Source organism: Parasteatoda tepidariorum, chromosome 2 (assembly GCF_982258835.1).
Source record: "Parasteatoda tepidariorum strain Cologne lab strain chromosome 2, Ptep-v5.0, whole genome shotgun sequence".
NCBI lineage: Eukaryota > Metazoa > Arthropoda > Arachnida > Araneae > Theridiidae > Parasteatoda > Parasteatoda tepidariorum.
This window is the reverse complement of record NC_141756.1, coordinates 55,675,368-55,692,091: the sequence shown is the minus strand read 5'-3', so window position 1 is coordinate 55,692,091 and position 16,724 is coordinate 55,675,368. Positions and strand designations below refer to the sequence as shown.

At 28.5% G+C, this 16,724-nt stretch overlaps 1 protein-coding gene across 1 annotated transcript; it reads left to right on the top strand.

Annotated features, from left to right (window-relative positions):
- The first annotated feature begins 508 nt into the window (after positions 1-508).
- LOC147815776 (protein CFDP2-like) lies at positions 509-1,354 on the top strand. Its single transcript, XM_087156577.1, has one exon. The coding sequence runs from the start codon at positions 509-511 to the stop codon at positions 1,352-1,354; it is 846 nt and encodes a 281-aa protein (XP_087012703.1).
- The last annotated feature ends 15,370 nt before the right edge of the window (positions 1,355-16,724 follow it).

Here is a 16,724-nt window from a genome sequence, read left to right as displayed (position 1 = left end):
ATTTTTCTAGATTATTATTTTTTTAGCATAAAAATTTTATTCGAAAATTTCTTATGAAAAAGCTTTGTTTTAAAAAAAAAGTTTTAAAAAAAGTTTATTCTATTTTTAATATTAAAGATTTTTCAGTTTACAACCACAAATGTGTGTAGGAGTTTGCACTAACCTTCCGTTACTTAATTTTTACATCCACAATAGTTTTGCGTGACACTTATATCACACTAAAAAGTTATTTGAAATCAGAAGTGCGATTTATTAAACGCACTTCTGATTTCAAAAATTTACGATCCACAAATTCACAGCTTTAAAAAGTAAAATTTCGATTGAAAATTTATTTAGATCTTAATCAATCCACATACACGCCTCACTAATACTCATAATACACATCAGTACTCGTACTATAAGCTTGTTCGATTTCTAGATTCACATAGCTGCGAATATTTTTGTTTATATCTATGTAAAATTTGAATCGTGGAATGTTCGATCATTGTATAGAAATAAGGGGTTGCAAATGCTGATTGAACAAGTTGACAGCTATAGAATTGATTTGTTGGCTGTGCAAGAAATTCGATGGACAGGAGAGGGAATAATTGAAAAGAAAAATCATACAGTTGTCTATAGCTGTGATAGAGAAAAACACATGTTTGGTACTGGTTTCATATTGAGTAAGAGAATAAGACCACTTCTGATTGATTTTGATTGCAGGACACCTAGACTATGCAAAATAAGGATAAAGGGCATTTTCTTTAACTACAGTTTTATCAACTTTCATGCTCCTACAGAGGACAAAGATGGCGCGGAAAAGGAGCTTTTCTACGAGGAGCTACATAGATTATATAATTCATGTCCTAAAAATGACGTTAAAATCTTTCTAGGGGATGCAAATGCAAAAATTGGAGTGGAAAAAGAGTTCAGGCCAGTGATTGGAGGGTATAGTCTTCATGATATTTCAAATGACAACGGAAAAAGACTCATAGATTTTGCTACAGATCATAATATGGTCATACCAAGTACAATGTTCCAACATAAAAGAATTCATAAAATGACTTGGAAATCTCCTAATGGAAATACTTACAACCAGATTGACCATATTTTAATTGATTCAAGACACAAATCGGATATACTGGACGTAAGATCTTATCGTGGGGCAAACACAGATTCCGATCATTTTCTAGTTCTGGCAGAGGTTAGAGCCAGAATATCAAATATTCGTAAAGCTCGCGGAGAACGTCTGAAAAAATATGATGGTGAACAGCTAAAAAAAGAGACTACAAGAAAAAAGTTCCAGGAACAAATTGAAAGGAGGCTTGAAGTGACTGATGATTCTTCAGAAAGGGATGATGTTAACAGAGAATGAAATGTTATTAAGAGAGCTCTTATCGAAACAGGAGACCAGGTTGTGGAAAAGATCGAGAGAACTGGAAGAAAGGACTGGTTTGACAATGATTGTTTTATGGCAACTTATAAAAAGAATGAGGCTTATAAAAGAAGGATAAGTTCAAGGCATGCAAGAAATGCTGAAAATGCTTATAAAGAAGCAAGAAGAGAAGAGAAGAAGATCCATAAAGAAAAAAAGAGATTATTTTTCGAAGATCTTTTTGAAAATGTTGAACATTTAAGGGGATCAAGGGAAAGCAGAGCTTTCTTTCGAGAAATAAACTTGGGTCGCAAGGAATTCAAGCCAAGAACAAACTCTTGCAGAAGCAGGGAAGGAACGATCTTAAGCGATAGAGAAGAGGTGCTGAACAGATGGAATGAACACTTTGACCATCTGTTGAATGGTGATGAGGAAGAAGACGAGATAGCAATAGACAATTTACAGATGCATAACCAAGAAATGGTTACACCTCCAACGTTGGAAGAGGTCATCATGGGAATTGACAAATTAAAAAACAATAAAGCTCCTGGCCCTGACACCATACCATCTGAATTAATAAAAGGTGGGGGAATGGAGGTTGCGAAGAAAATATATGATCTATTACTAATTATATGGGAACGGGAAGTAATCCCAGAGGATTGGAAAATTAGTTTGACTTGTGTAATTCATAAAAAGGGAGATGTTCTTGAATGCTCAAACTATCGAGGAATTAACTTACTTTGCACGAGCTATAAGGTATTCTCAAATATTTTATTCAATAGACTTACTATGTTTTCAGAGGGAATAATAGGAGAGTATCAAAGTGGTTTTAGAAGGGGAAGATCAACTACTGAGCAAATTTTTACCATTCGGCAGATATTGGAGAAAACGAGAGAATTTGGAATTGATTTGCACAACCTGTTCATTGACTTTAAAACCGCCTATGATAGTATTAACAGAAAAGCTCTGATCATGGCAATGAGAGAATTTAAAATACCAGAAAAATTGGTGAGATTGATTAACCTAACACTAAGTGAAACTAAAATCATGGTAAAAATACAGAATTGTTTATCAGAGCCATTAGAAATAAAAAATGGTGTGCGACAGGGAGATTCTTTAGCCTGTCTCCTCTTTAATCTAGCATTAGAAAAGGTAATAAGAGATTCAAAAATCAATAACAGAGGAACTATATTTAATAAGTCAATACAATTGTTGGCTTTTGCTGACGATATAGGAATTATTGCTCGAACACCAAGAGCACTTGAAGAGGCCTTTATTTCTTTAGAGAAAGAGGCCCTGAAGATGGGTCTAAAAATAAATGAAAATAAAACTAAATATATGCCTTGTACTAAAACAGCCCACAGGAGTACCCATCTAAAAATTGGGGGACATTCATTCGAGGTAGTGGACAGCTTCACGTATTTAGGCTCTGAAATAAATAACAGGAACGATGTAACTGCAGAAATACGAAAGAGAATCACAGCAGCAAATAGGTGCCTTTATGGATTAAGAAAGTTTTTAAGATCAAATGTAATCAAGAGAAAAACAAAGCTGTTATTATTTAAAGGCCTCATTAGGTCAGTTTTAACATATGCTTGTGAAACATGGACATTGACTCGTGCAGATGAAGAAATGCTGAGCATATTTGAGAGAAAGATATTACGGTGCATTTTTGGAGGAATTAATAAAAACGGTCAGTGGTTAAGAAGATCAAATTTAGAACTCTATCGATCATATAATGAACCAGACATCATAAGATTCATTAAGGTCCAAAAGATAAAATGGGCAGGTCACTTAGTAAGAATGGAAGAAGACCGTATTGTGAAAAAGATTTTTGATGCCCGGCCGACAGGAACACGTAGAAGAGGCAGGCCAAATCTCAGATGGCTAGATACCCTGGAGAAAGATTTATCTATATTAAAAATAAAGAATTGGAAGTCCATTGCCAAAAGAAGGACAGCTTGGAAAAAACTACTGGAGAAGGCCAAGGCCCATCCTGGGCTGTCGAGCCAGTGAGGAAGGAAGGAAAATTTGAAATTAAAATTGCAGGAGTACGCATTTTTAACGTGTATATTTAATTTCTTTTTGTTCTCTGTAGATCTTGTTGTGGCGCAGAGAAACAATTAAATAAATGTCCTTGCAAACAGAACTTAACATGCCTGACGTGTTTATTATCTTTCACACATCCATATTTTTAATTACTAAAGTATCTGAAAGTCAGCATTTTGTTCTTTTTAAAGACAGTACAATTTATATCACTTTCTTAAATAAATATTTCTAACTACTTAATAAAGCGAAAATGAAAATGAACAAAGTGCACAGTGCCATCTATCGCTTAAAGTTTGAGCTGAAAAGTGTTCTTCTCTGGAATGAGTAGGATGATAATTTTAATTGAAATTTGTATTTTTAAAGAAAACAACTGTTTGTTTAAATTTATTAGTATTCTTAATTTTTTATAATATTAAAATATAAATAAGCAACATTTTTTGACTCCATATTTTTGTTAAATCTAGAGTTGTTAGATCTAGAGTACCAATTTGTTAAAATGAATATAATTAATATGTAATATAATTTTTAAATTTTATCTTATATTAAGTAATTTATAGTAAGTTTTTAAATTTTATCTTATTTTAAGTAACATCGTAATTCAAAAAATAAATAAATGAAGTTCTTATTTTGCCAGTCACTTGAATTAATAGGACGGTAGGATGAGGAATTACGTCAACTTTAAAAAAAAAAATAAATGTGGGGAAAAAAAGGACTTTAGTATTGAAAAATTTAGAATATTATTTTAAATATCTAAGTTCTTTAACTTTACATTAAGGCGTAAAATGTTTGAATTCGATATCAGGTATTAAATTTGCCGATTAAATGAGATTAAAATATAAAATTTTAGCAAAACATCATCATAAAATCAAATCTATTATTAAATTCAAATCAATAACTTTAGATTTATATATACAAAAAAAATTTAAGCGGTCTCAAAACTTTCAATTCTCAAAAGTGTCACAAAAAGAAAAGCACATTTTGGAGAAGAATTCTTCTTTTTTCAAGAGAAAAATTCGACTTCCTTTTTCTTAAAAGTAACCAAAATTATTTTAAAGACAAAATTCACTTTCAAATTCTGAGAAAACTATTCATAAATCAAATTAAAAAGCTTAATCCAATGAATTTAAAAAGTATTCTTTCGAGTATTTTTTTAATTAAACCATAACTTTAAAAACTTTACTTGAAAATACTTTCAACTAGAAATAATTGACATTTATTTAAAAGGAGAGGCAAACTACAGCTTTTGTTTTCTTAACAAAAACAAAGAATTTAAATCTTTGGTTTCTTAATTCAGTTAAGCTGACGACAGTAAATGTTCAAATTCTTCTGACTCACTTCTCAAAACTACTTTTTTAGAATTGAAAATTGATTTATAGCTCAGAGTACAAAATTATTTCTCAAGTTTAAAGAAATTGTAGAATTATTAAGTATAACTATAACGAAAACTATATAACAGCATTCTAAATTATATTTGCGAGAATTGCTTATAACTACTTATAAAAAAGTAAAATTTTAGACTTTCCTACATGTAACATAGTTGTAATATTTTAAAACTGCTTATAAATACTTAACTAGATTTTGATTATTAGTTTAATTTATAGAAATGCAATCTTTAGTACTTAACAAAATACTAATACTAACAACTAATACTAAATATTCAAAATAAAACATTAACATTATATAGCATTAACTTCAAAAGGTTAGAACATCCCAGATATTTTGTTTCAAACCTTTTATATGAAGGACTCTAATAATTTATCGAATTTGTTCGACACGAGGATGGGTCGATTTTTACTTTTTTTTAAAACAAAAATTGAAAACAAAACAAAAACAAAAGTTGTGCTTCGGTATGAAATATTTGTAGTTTATTTATATATTAACTTTCAAATCAAAACATATTTAAACACACTGCTAGGTCCTTGAAATTTCTCTAATTTTACAAAATACATTATGATTTATTTTTTAAAAGATTTAATTTATTCTGATTTATTTTATTCATGATTTATTTTATTCTTATGCATCAAAATTTTTCCTGCCTGCATTGCAAATCGTTGCATAGACTTTGATTATATCATATTATATTTGCCGCCAAGCCAGACCTTTAAAATTTACAAAATTTGCACTCTTTGGCAATTTTACCCCATTGACGCATAGTTAAACACATCTTTAAAAAACTAAAGTCATCTTTTCACTTCTTTTTTTTATTTTCAATGATAATACTATAGAAAGTTTTAGGATTAAAACTAAAGTATTCAAGAATAAAGGATCCGAGATGAGCGTCAAAGTCTTAAAGTACTAAAGTACTCAAGCACTTAGAGTTTTAAAAGTACTGTGCATCCGAGTACTGGATAACTTTAAAAAAATGCAGAAGACTCACTTTCAGAGTCTAACATTTAATATTATTTAGAAACAAGTCACTATCTACCTCGGAATTGTTTGCAATCGGATTGGATCCGTACTGTCCTTATGCATGTGGTCACACCCGGAGCAGTGATTGGGGGCCCCAGGCCCCAAGGGGTTTTTTGAACCTTAGTTCTTATAAAATGTATTAAAAAAAACTAAGGATAAACAACATTGTCTCATAGATATATAAATTTTAAAAAAATATATTCTACTGTAAAAAGTATGCATTTTGATTTTTTTTCTACAAACAGTGATAGATTATCAAGCAAACACCAATACTTTGAATCACCAGGAAAACTTAAAAACAACCGACATCTATTTTTCTACGTTTCAATGAATTTTTTAGGCACTCAACTCTCACATGCAAATTGTTGAATTTGCTTCATTGTTCATTGTTTGATTTGCTCATACGCACCTATAAAATAAATTAATTTGAGCAAATTTTATGTTAAAGTCATAACGTCACTAAAAATGCATGACCACCACCAAATCTGTTTAGCATTTAAAATTAGTTAAATAAATAAAGAATTGAAAAAGTTTAGAATTACCCAACACTATGGTAGAGCAGCTTTTAAACTAGTTATGGTTGATGTGCATTGAATGATGTTTTAATAACTGCTTAAATTGGCAAAATATTTCATACTATTTGATAATTTTTTCTTGATTTTTTATACTCGTAAGTTTTTTTAATTTAATTATTTCAATTAGTTTCCATGGTTTTGAAAATTAATTTATTATTTGAGGATTGCTACTGATTTGAATCTTAATTTTTTATTTTAAAAATAAGAGCAGTTTAAAAATGGTTTTATTTTATGTTCATTGAATTTTTGGGATAATCAAAATGCATTTAAATTTGTTAAAATTATTACATATCTAAAAAATACATTATTTCAAGACATTTCTGTGCCCGGTGGCACTGCATGCTATTAAGATGTCCCTGGATTGGATGGACCAGCTGTCAATACTGATATAAAATTTTGCGCGATAAGCCCATGTAAGGAAAACATTACATTTGCTCATATATAAGTTGCTTGTTATACTAATGAGCTACCTCTATTTGTTGTGGAAATACTACAATTAGTTTTAAATACTGTGGTTGTATTGGGAAACTTTTTGGAGCATGTGAGTATCAATCAATTGTGAAGTTTAATGAAATCACTATTAATCTTACCCATCTATATATATAAAAATGGGTGTAATATGTCTGTGTGTATGTAGGTCCTTTATAGACTCCTAAACCATCCGACAGAAAACGATGGAATTTTCATGCAGATAGTTTCAAGCACGAGGAAGGTCACTGTCCACATTAGAACATTCTACGATAAATCGTTCTAGCAGGATGAGCGATAAACTTAATAGAATTTTCTGATTGGTTAAGCGTTGGCCATTGTTTTAAATTTAACGAATAAATTTTCACAAATTTTAGAGATACATCAGTGATAATTGATAGCTTATAGCTCTATTTGATCAAAAAATAGTTTATTGCACGTTTTTAAATATTTAATTATTTTATATTCGCTATGCCAGATTTATTCAATGAACATTGCGTGGTCTACGTCACAAAATTTACACGTTGTCTGATTCCACATGATTTTATTTTATCTACATTAATTCTCTTAAACGTGTTTCTAAATAATTACTTATTTAAAACCAACGGTAATGGAATAGAAAAAAAAATATTTACGTATTCAAAAGCAAAAATTAACACGTTGAATGCCATGAGGGCCACCGGTGACCGGCACTAAATTTGTTCGTAGCGCCACGGGTTTCACCAGTGACCTCAGTGAATTAAATGTGTCACGAATGATTACAAAAATTAACTGTTTTGTTGTAAATATTATTTCATCAAAATATGCAATGCATGCTAGAAAATCATTTTGGTGAAACGGGCAAGCCATGTAAAATTAGCGTGTAACGGGAAAGTGGTACTAATTCGTTTAGGAGAAGCATGAAAAATTGGCATCAATGAGACTTAATTACGCCAATTATGCTTAATTAATTACGGAAATATATGCATATTGAAATAAAAGAAATAAGCAATATACTAGAAAACAAAAGAAATGGAGTAAAGTTATTTATCTGTCTAGAGCAGGGGTTTCCAACTTACATGAGGCCGGGGGCCACAATTAAAAACACAAATCAAACGGCGGGCAGCAACTTTATCAAAATTTTATGTGGAACTCTTTCATGTTCGAAGGAACTTTGAATATTACTGTCAGATTTTTACCAAATTGTACAAAACAAAAGTATTGAATTACAAATTAAAATAAGAAGTAGATTTTTAAAAATATTTAATTGCATATTAAAAAATTCGGGCTGGGTACAATAACTTTAATTCGCACCCATGTATTAAACAATTAAAGTGCAACAGATATCTAATTGTTAAAATATAAAACTTTAAAAAGTTTGGCATTAAAACTTACATAGTAGCACACAAAGCGTTCAATGACAAAATTGAGGTTTGTCTGCTGCAAGCACCAGAGAATAGATATTTACATTTTAAATTTACAAATGTGTGTGTAAATATTTTCGTCCAAAATGAGTGGTTTCAGAAAGTTAAATCGGAGAATTTCTTCGAAAAAATTTCTGATACACACATGCTAAATTATATTCACGAAATACAAAAAAATGAAATAAAAAAGAGTAACATACACGACTATTTTTGTATTTAAATAAAAATTTTCTTGGATGCAAGACCTGAGAAGTAATTTTTTTTGCACCGTTGGTATGATAAATTTCACAGAAACGAAGAAATTAGGTTTCTATTAACGAGAAAAGTATTTTAAACCCATCTTGATTTTTTACGAAAATTGTCCTTGAAAAAAATGACAATATATTTTAGTTCGCGGGCCACAAAAAAAGGTTTAGCGGGCCGTATGCGGCCCCGGGCCGCCAGTTGGAAACCCCTGGTCTGGAACAACAGTAAGAAATCGTCATTGACGACAATGAGGCTTAATTAATGTTGGTAATATGTATTAATTGGAATAAAAAAAAGTAACTCAAAACTCTGAACTCAAAAGCAAAACTAAGTAGAAAAGATACTTATTCGCGTTTTGGGTAACCGTAAAAAATCTGCATATTATTATTATTACCAAAGTTCAATCAATATTGATAATGTGCATTAAATCAAGTAAAATAAAATAAGCCATGTGCTCAAGAGCCATGCTCATGGAAGAAAGATTAATGGGAAATTTGCTTAAGAAAAGCATAAAAAATTCCCATTCACAGTTGACGCTTAATTCATATGTATCACTGACGGTAATATATACTTCTGGTATTATGGTAATTAGCGAATTAGTTCTGGTAAGAATTCTACAACGGGTTTTCCGCAGTTTCAGAAAATACTTTTTCCAGTGATATTAATATCCAGTGTATTAATATTTTAAAGAAAAAGAAATAAAAGAAATTTTTTCCACCACTACTTCTAAATATTTTAACAGTAAATTAAAAGTCAGATAGAGAAATGCTCAGGCTCAGTTCGAATGTATATATTTTTTTTAAAAATCGGCTTTAGTTGGGCTGCCACTGACAAATATGTATAAACTTAAATGTTGAAGGGTTATATAATAAGTACCAAATATACTTATATAGGTATAAAATATTATATTGATATATTTGGTGATTTTTAAAACTACACCAAGCAGTTTTGATACCTACACTTTGGAATTAAGTGTTTAATTTAAGGGGGATTTTAACTATTATAAATCGGCCGTGAGAAATAGCATCATGCCAAGCGATATTAAATACATTTTATCTTTATTCAATGGTATGAATTACAAACAACGAGCTTTGCTTACATAAAGCCACCGGAGAAAACAACATATAGATTATTAATTAGAAAATTGAAATTATTTTAGCTACATTAATGGAAAAACATAGTGGAAGAAGCAGGTTAGTGACATTTTCAGAAAAAAAATTTATTAGAAAGTGGGACCATTATTTCTTTGTTTTTATTTATTTACCACGACTTATTTGAAATAAAAATCATGTAACCATACTGAGAACTGATGTAATTAGTTAGGTTAAAATTTAAGTGAAAGCAAAGACAGTTACATTAAACATACCCGCATTTATTCAACCACTTTTTTCTTAATCTCATTAATTCTGACTCATTAATTCCCCTGAAAATATCGCTTATCTGGTTGTTCCAAGTTCTTTAATTGTTTCGACATATCACTTTCAGTTTGATTTCATGATTTCGTAGTGTTTCTCAATACTAATTTATTGATTTTTTTTAATGATTTTTAAATATTCCTGTGCGAAAAACGGGTATTCAGCTACGGTGCTCAGCTTTATAAAAAAAAATTTTTTTTTGTAAAATCTTTCACATTTTTCATTTTTTTAAAATATAAATATGAATCTAGTTCATTAAAAATAAACTTTTCTTCTGTGATTTCAGCTACAGTTTTTGGGACATTAACCAACATCTTCGTTACAAGGAATGGGCAGTCATAAAAATTTCGTGTGGCAATATGCAAACTAATTTCTTTCTAAATTATGGTAGCACAAATTGCGGTAACACTTAAAAACTGTTGACTTAAATGCAGATATTTGCTTTTTTCAATAAATAAAGTTCATAATCATGATACTTTCTTATTGTGCATTACTTTCATTATCAATAAATTGCAACCTATACCAGCCAATACTAACCTTTACACCATATTGTTGGTACATTATCATACTATTAATCTGTCCTAGTAGCACCTTCAGGCAAAATATATACATATATTTTTTACTCTTGATCATCAAATGAGTTGAAAAACAAGAAAGCTGTTATAAACGGTGGAATAAATTTGAACACTGCCCAAAGGTTAAATAATATGGACAGATTATTATAGAGATTGTTTTTTTTTTTTTTAATATTATGGACAGATTAACTTAACTTCTTTATAAATGTATATTTTTTCAAGTGTTAACAGTTTAAAAAAGAATTTTTTATTTTTTTAATATTTTTTTCAATAAAAAGTTTAATTTTTTTTACGTATGGTGCTGCCATCTATTTGCAAAAGATCACATTTTTTAAAATTGATGAAATTATAAACAACCTATTTCTTTTAACTTCTTCAAGAATATTTTAATTTTTTTCGATCTCTTAATGACATTATAGTTTTCTTTTATCTTTTTTTTCCTTTTTGTATCTAACTATTATATATTAAAACTTTTTTGACTTTTTTTACTGTTTTTTTTTTCTTGTAATAGAGTATTATGATACCTACTCAGGTGCTTCCATCTGTGTTGTTTCTGTAGAAATATTTATATCTTAACAAATGTAGACCATTCTAATTTTTCTGATTCTTCCTTGAGATAATTTATTAAAATTTAAAATTGATTGTTAAGATTTTAAATAGAATTATAATATTAAATTAGTCAATTGAAAATATAGCTCATTTCTAAATTCAAATATTTTCTTCTTCATTTTCTTTAATTATTTCTTTCCCATCTAGCTCCTAAAGCAAGAATACAATACAAATTACGCATATCGTGCTGCCATCTATTATAGTTTTTCCCTTTTAGAGAAAATTTATTACAAAAAAAAGTGATACTAAAATTTTATTTGTTAAAATGGAAGTTTATATCGTCGTTTCAAGTTTCATTATTACATTCTGACCTAATTTTAAAACAAACTAGCTTTTTTTCAGATTAAATTTTAAATTTTGTAGAAAGAAACTGATTATTATTATTTGAAATATGTTTTTAATTAACGAAATTAAAGAAATTAAAGTAATCTAGTAATTATATTATTATTGTTTTGCTTTAACTCAATATTAAAAACAATATTATACACAAACGTAATTGCATTCAGTAAAAAGAAGTCAGAAATGTTGGTCTTAATATTTACTACTTAAAAAAAGAGAGATAATTATTTTAAAATACTAACATTCTCCTTAACAATTGTTACATTAAATTATTTAGTTTAAAATTTGATTATATTAATTCAACTTTCTTTTGCACTTACAACTAAATCATTAATCTTGCTTGCTTTAAACCATATTTAATAAATATCAATTTGTTTTATTATAGTTATTAGTTGTTGGTTAATTATAATTTTCAGACAACTTGAAAATTCATTCCATGGAAACTACCTGCATAGATTTTTTTACGAAGCAAAATAGGATCAGCTGTCTGATAAAGGCACCTTGTAAAGATTGGATTCACTGTTTGAAGTGAAAGAAGCCACCTACCAACTTCAAATAAAAAGAATGCTTCCTTTGGGGTAATTTTTAATAAGAAAAATAACAAAAGGTGTTACCCTTTTAATATTTCACTTTAAAATAAGTAAATAAATTGTGGAAAACAGAAATAAGTACAATGGATATAGCATTCATTTCACTATCAGAGTTCGGCGCCATTAGTTGAAATACATAATTCTCATTTGCTACCCCCCTTCGTGTTAAATTTATTTCATTTTATAACCGTCGTTAAACAACCAACCCAGTTTTTTGGGTGTACTACTTCTAATGTTCAACTTTGTAGTGTTGTAATTTTGAACCCAATCCAGAAGATCAAGTGTTTGGAGGAATTCAGTTTTTACTCAAATGCAATATTAAAAGCTTGGGGTTAATAAATTTCAAAATAAATTTGTTGTCTTCTTGCTATTATTTGAAATGAAAACGTAATTCGTGTCAAATAAAATTGTAAAAATATGCTATTTTCAAAAATCTTTAAGAAAATATGAAAATCATAAAATAAGTTTAATTAATGTTAATCCATCTAAAAATTTATTTTAGAAGTGAAAAATAATTAAAGATAACAATATCCGCTGTAAAAATTCAACAAATTGTAGCTGTCCTCCATATAGGGCGATGTTAACATACGGACATTTCATTTATCAAGAAAACTCATTTTAACGAAGAATAGAGTAAAAGTTTTTCACACAAAAACTGATTACTATAAACTTTTAATCTTTGAAGGGCGGAGTAATGTTACATTCTGAGTTCATTTCTGCAATTGTATGAGAATGTTCATCAGATTTGTTTTTCTCAAAATAAATTTAAATACAAATGATGTCCTAATAAAGGTAGGGTATAAATTGTGCTGCAGAAAAAGTAGAGCCAAACAACCTGTATAAAGCACAAATGATGCAAGAAAATGGACACTCTACATTTTTATCTCTATAAACAAGAGCCTTCCGCAGTGTGAAATAAAGTATGACAGAAGAAAACAGCAGACAAACAGCGCTATAAAGGAAAAAAAGTGGTAAACCATGAAAACACGTGGAACAAACGTGAACATGATAATCTAATAAGATCAGGAATATAAGAAACCGGTGAGCGAGGGTGAGTAGGATGAATACCCCATGTAAAAAAGTAGAAAGCAAATTAAAATAGGCATTTAAACATAGCGAGAGAATGATGTGATAGAATGTTTTTTAACTTAATTACTAAAATTGTACAAAGCATAAAATGAAGATCAGTTGCTAGTGAGAATAAACTCCGTTTTTTGATGTATAGGGTGATAGAGTATGTACCATTATTCTCTGTAAATTTTTTGTATAAATAAAAAAGTATCAGGAAGAATTAACTATCGTAATTTAGAGCATACTATATTAACGATATTAGGGATTCTGAAAAAATGAATGAACTGGCATAATTTAATCACATCCTGCAAAAACATCATTTACAATTTAAAACGAACATTGCTTTAAATTGCTTTTGTATTGCATTGTTTAAAGCGCTGCATTGTTTAAAATTGCATTAAATTGTTTAAAATTGCATTAAATTGCATAAAATTGCATTGTTTAAAGCGCTTGACGCTTTTGTGAAGAATCATAGTATTAATTTTAAGTTAATACCACTGAATGAGATTATTTACAATAAATAGATCAGAATAATGGTACTTTCTTGGAAAAATAAATTAATATACAAGTGAATGAGCTGTCATAATTTAGCACACGCTACCTAAAAGCTTAAATAATATTGGAGAATGAATTAAATGCCATAATTTAATCGCACCATGTATTTTTTTCACTTTTAACAGAAAATTATTTTATGCACCCTGTTTATCTAGTATCATCATATAACAAATCACAAATAAATATGAAAAATAACAATACGTCAGCCAGAAAAATAATTTTTGCAAAAATGGAATTAAGCTAATGAATGAGCTGTGATAATTAAGTACACTTTGTCTAAAAGCTCTAGAGTTGTAAGCAAATGAGTAAGCCGCATAACTAAATCATCTCTGACATCCCTCGAGGTTTTTTAGAAGGATTGTTGTTGCTGATCTGTAAGAATTGCTAATTTCTATAAAAACTATTTAACCATAATAATATTTAACTATAATAATCAAGTTCCGCATTCTTTTTAGAAATTTTATCATTAAATGCTCGATTATTAAAAAAAGTTGTTAAATATTTACAATTAATATATTAGTATGATATCAAAACCTAAAATACTTTTTAAAAAATTGAAAAAGTTTTTTTTTAGAAAAACTAAAACAAAACGCTTGTTTGTGAATTTGAAATAATTATAATTAAGTGTGTTTAACAAATGTGATGAATTACAAGTTAATAAAGTGCTACTAAACTATTTACAAAAATTAAATAAGAATGAAATTAAAATAAAGACAAATCAAATATCTTTTTTTTTTCAAATGTGCATCATATTAGTCAAATACCAGCAGGAAAAAATCTGTGCAATCAATTTATAAGTATTGATTCAACAACACTATGAAAACACGCACAAAATTGAAATATTGAATTGATATACCAACACAATAAATAAAACTAAGATAACTATTTATTTTTATTTATTGTATTTTATCCTTTACGTTATAAGAATAAGGAAAAGAAGTCATAAGTAGTTTATCTCATCACAATAAAGATTAACTGTATGCAATTTTATGTGACATAATGCTGATTGCTTGACACCAACACACGATAATCAACATTCACAAAATGATTTTCTCCACCACTTTTCCTTTGAGATAAGACACAAAATATCTCTTTCAATAATATCTATGACAAATCATCTAAGTATTGAACTAGTTTTAATATGCTTTAAATACACTTGCACAATACAATGTACCTGTATAAATATTTGGTTTCTATAAGAGCTGTACTAATTACCTTAATACCAGGAGTGCCTATTATCAACATAATTAAGAATCATTTCTTACGTTTGTCCAATACGAATTATCATATTTTAACCATAAATTTTGCTTCATGCAGTACAAAGAGTACTTAACCTGCTATTTTTTCTTTCAATTATTACTTATTACCAAAATTAATCCTGAACAATTGGAGTTAATTAAAGATTGATAATTGTTTACTATTCTCATTAATGAGTTAGTAGCATTTCGGCATTGACTTTGCGTTTTAGTGCATAACTTATATTTTTATTTCAATTAATACTTATCTCCAAAATTAATTAAGTATCATTAGCGTCAATAGTAGCATTGCGATTTCTTGCGGTTCTCCTAAATTTAGCTCTTTATTTAGCTGAGTACGAAGTATATTTTTTTAATTCAATTGGTACCTATTACTTTAGTTAATTAAACATCATTGTAGTCAATAATAGTATGGCAAATTCTTACGTTTTCACCAAATGAATTTAAACTATTTCTCCATTCATTTAGATTATCAGTACACAAATTATTATTTTTGTATTTCAATCACCATTGATTTTAAACTATTTTACTTGGCTATAAACTAACTGGCTATAAACTATTGACTATAAACATTGACTATAAACTATTATACTAAACTATTTTATTTAGAAGCATGTTTTATAAGCTTAACTATCAACAAAATAAACGCATAGTTTGAGATAAATTCAGATATATGAATTTAGGCGGAGCCCACCCAAGCTACAATGTTTATATTGATAATTAAGCTAATTTGATATAACGAATAAAAAAATTAATATTAAAGAGCATGCTATATAATTATTTTTAATTGAGAGGAGTAAATTAGAAAACAACATTAATGTTAATTGAGAGTTAATTTCTTTAAAATATTTAAAAAGATAGATGTAACGTATGCAACTTAGTTTTTATCAATTTCGAGCTCTAAACTAGTAAGAAAATTTCATTCTATTTTCGCTCATCCCGTTAGAACGGTTCGTAGTACAAAGTTCTAATGCCTACAGTAAGATTCCCAGTGCTTTGAATAATCAGTAAGCCAAATTTTATCGGATAAATTAATGGTATGAATAAATTAATGATATAGATTAATTAAGGAAGTATTTACACTTATTATTTCTTTAGCCGAGCATTTACAGATAAAAAAAAATGTTTCTTCATAAAAATACATAAAGTTACATTTTTGACAAAAAAGCATTTTTATGTGATTATAAATGATACATGAAAATACTCAGTTCTACATTTCCATTTCTTTTGAGGGACATGGGGATCATTTAGAGGGGGAGAGCTGCGAATCTCTTGTATATTCATAAGTAAGACGTAGTTTTCTATTTTTTATTCTTTTTTGCAGAATTGAAAAAATTAGACTAATAGTTTAGTAGTTATATGAGTTATTGACATCTAAACATGTGAGACATTGTTTCTTATGGAAACAACGAATTGAACAGTAAATCGAATGAAACTATAGTTATTTGTAGTAGTAAAGAGAATAATCAAGTAAGTAAATTGAATAATCGAGTAAGTTAAAAGAAAAATAAGTTAATCGAAGAAATAAAACAAAGGTTGCAAACGTTTTATTGTATAAAAACCCTACTTTTGACTCGCATTTATGCTTTTCAAAGACAATTTGAACGTGTAAAGTACACTTCCAGGTGGAATTTTTTATACTGAATTGAATGAAATAATATTTGATATAATCGAATTAATAGCTTTGAAGTTATAAGGGTTTTCTATATAATAACTTCAACTACAAGATACTGAATTCCATACAAATTTTTAAATATCACTCTTTTTGATTCATATTTGGTCTCATTCGATTAAGCAAAGTAAAAAAAAT

Excerpts from the sequence above, each read along its gene's own strand:
- LOC147815776 (XM_087156577.1), top strand. The coding sequence starts at position 509 with ATGCTGATTGAACAAGTTGACAGCTATAGAATTGATTTGTTGGCTGTG.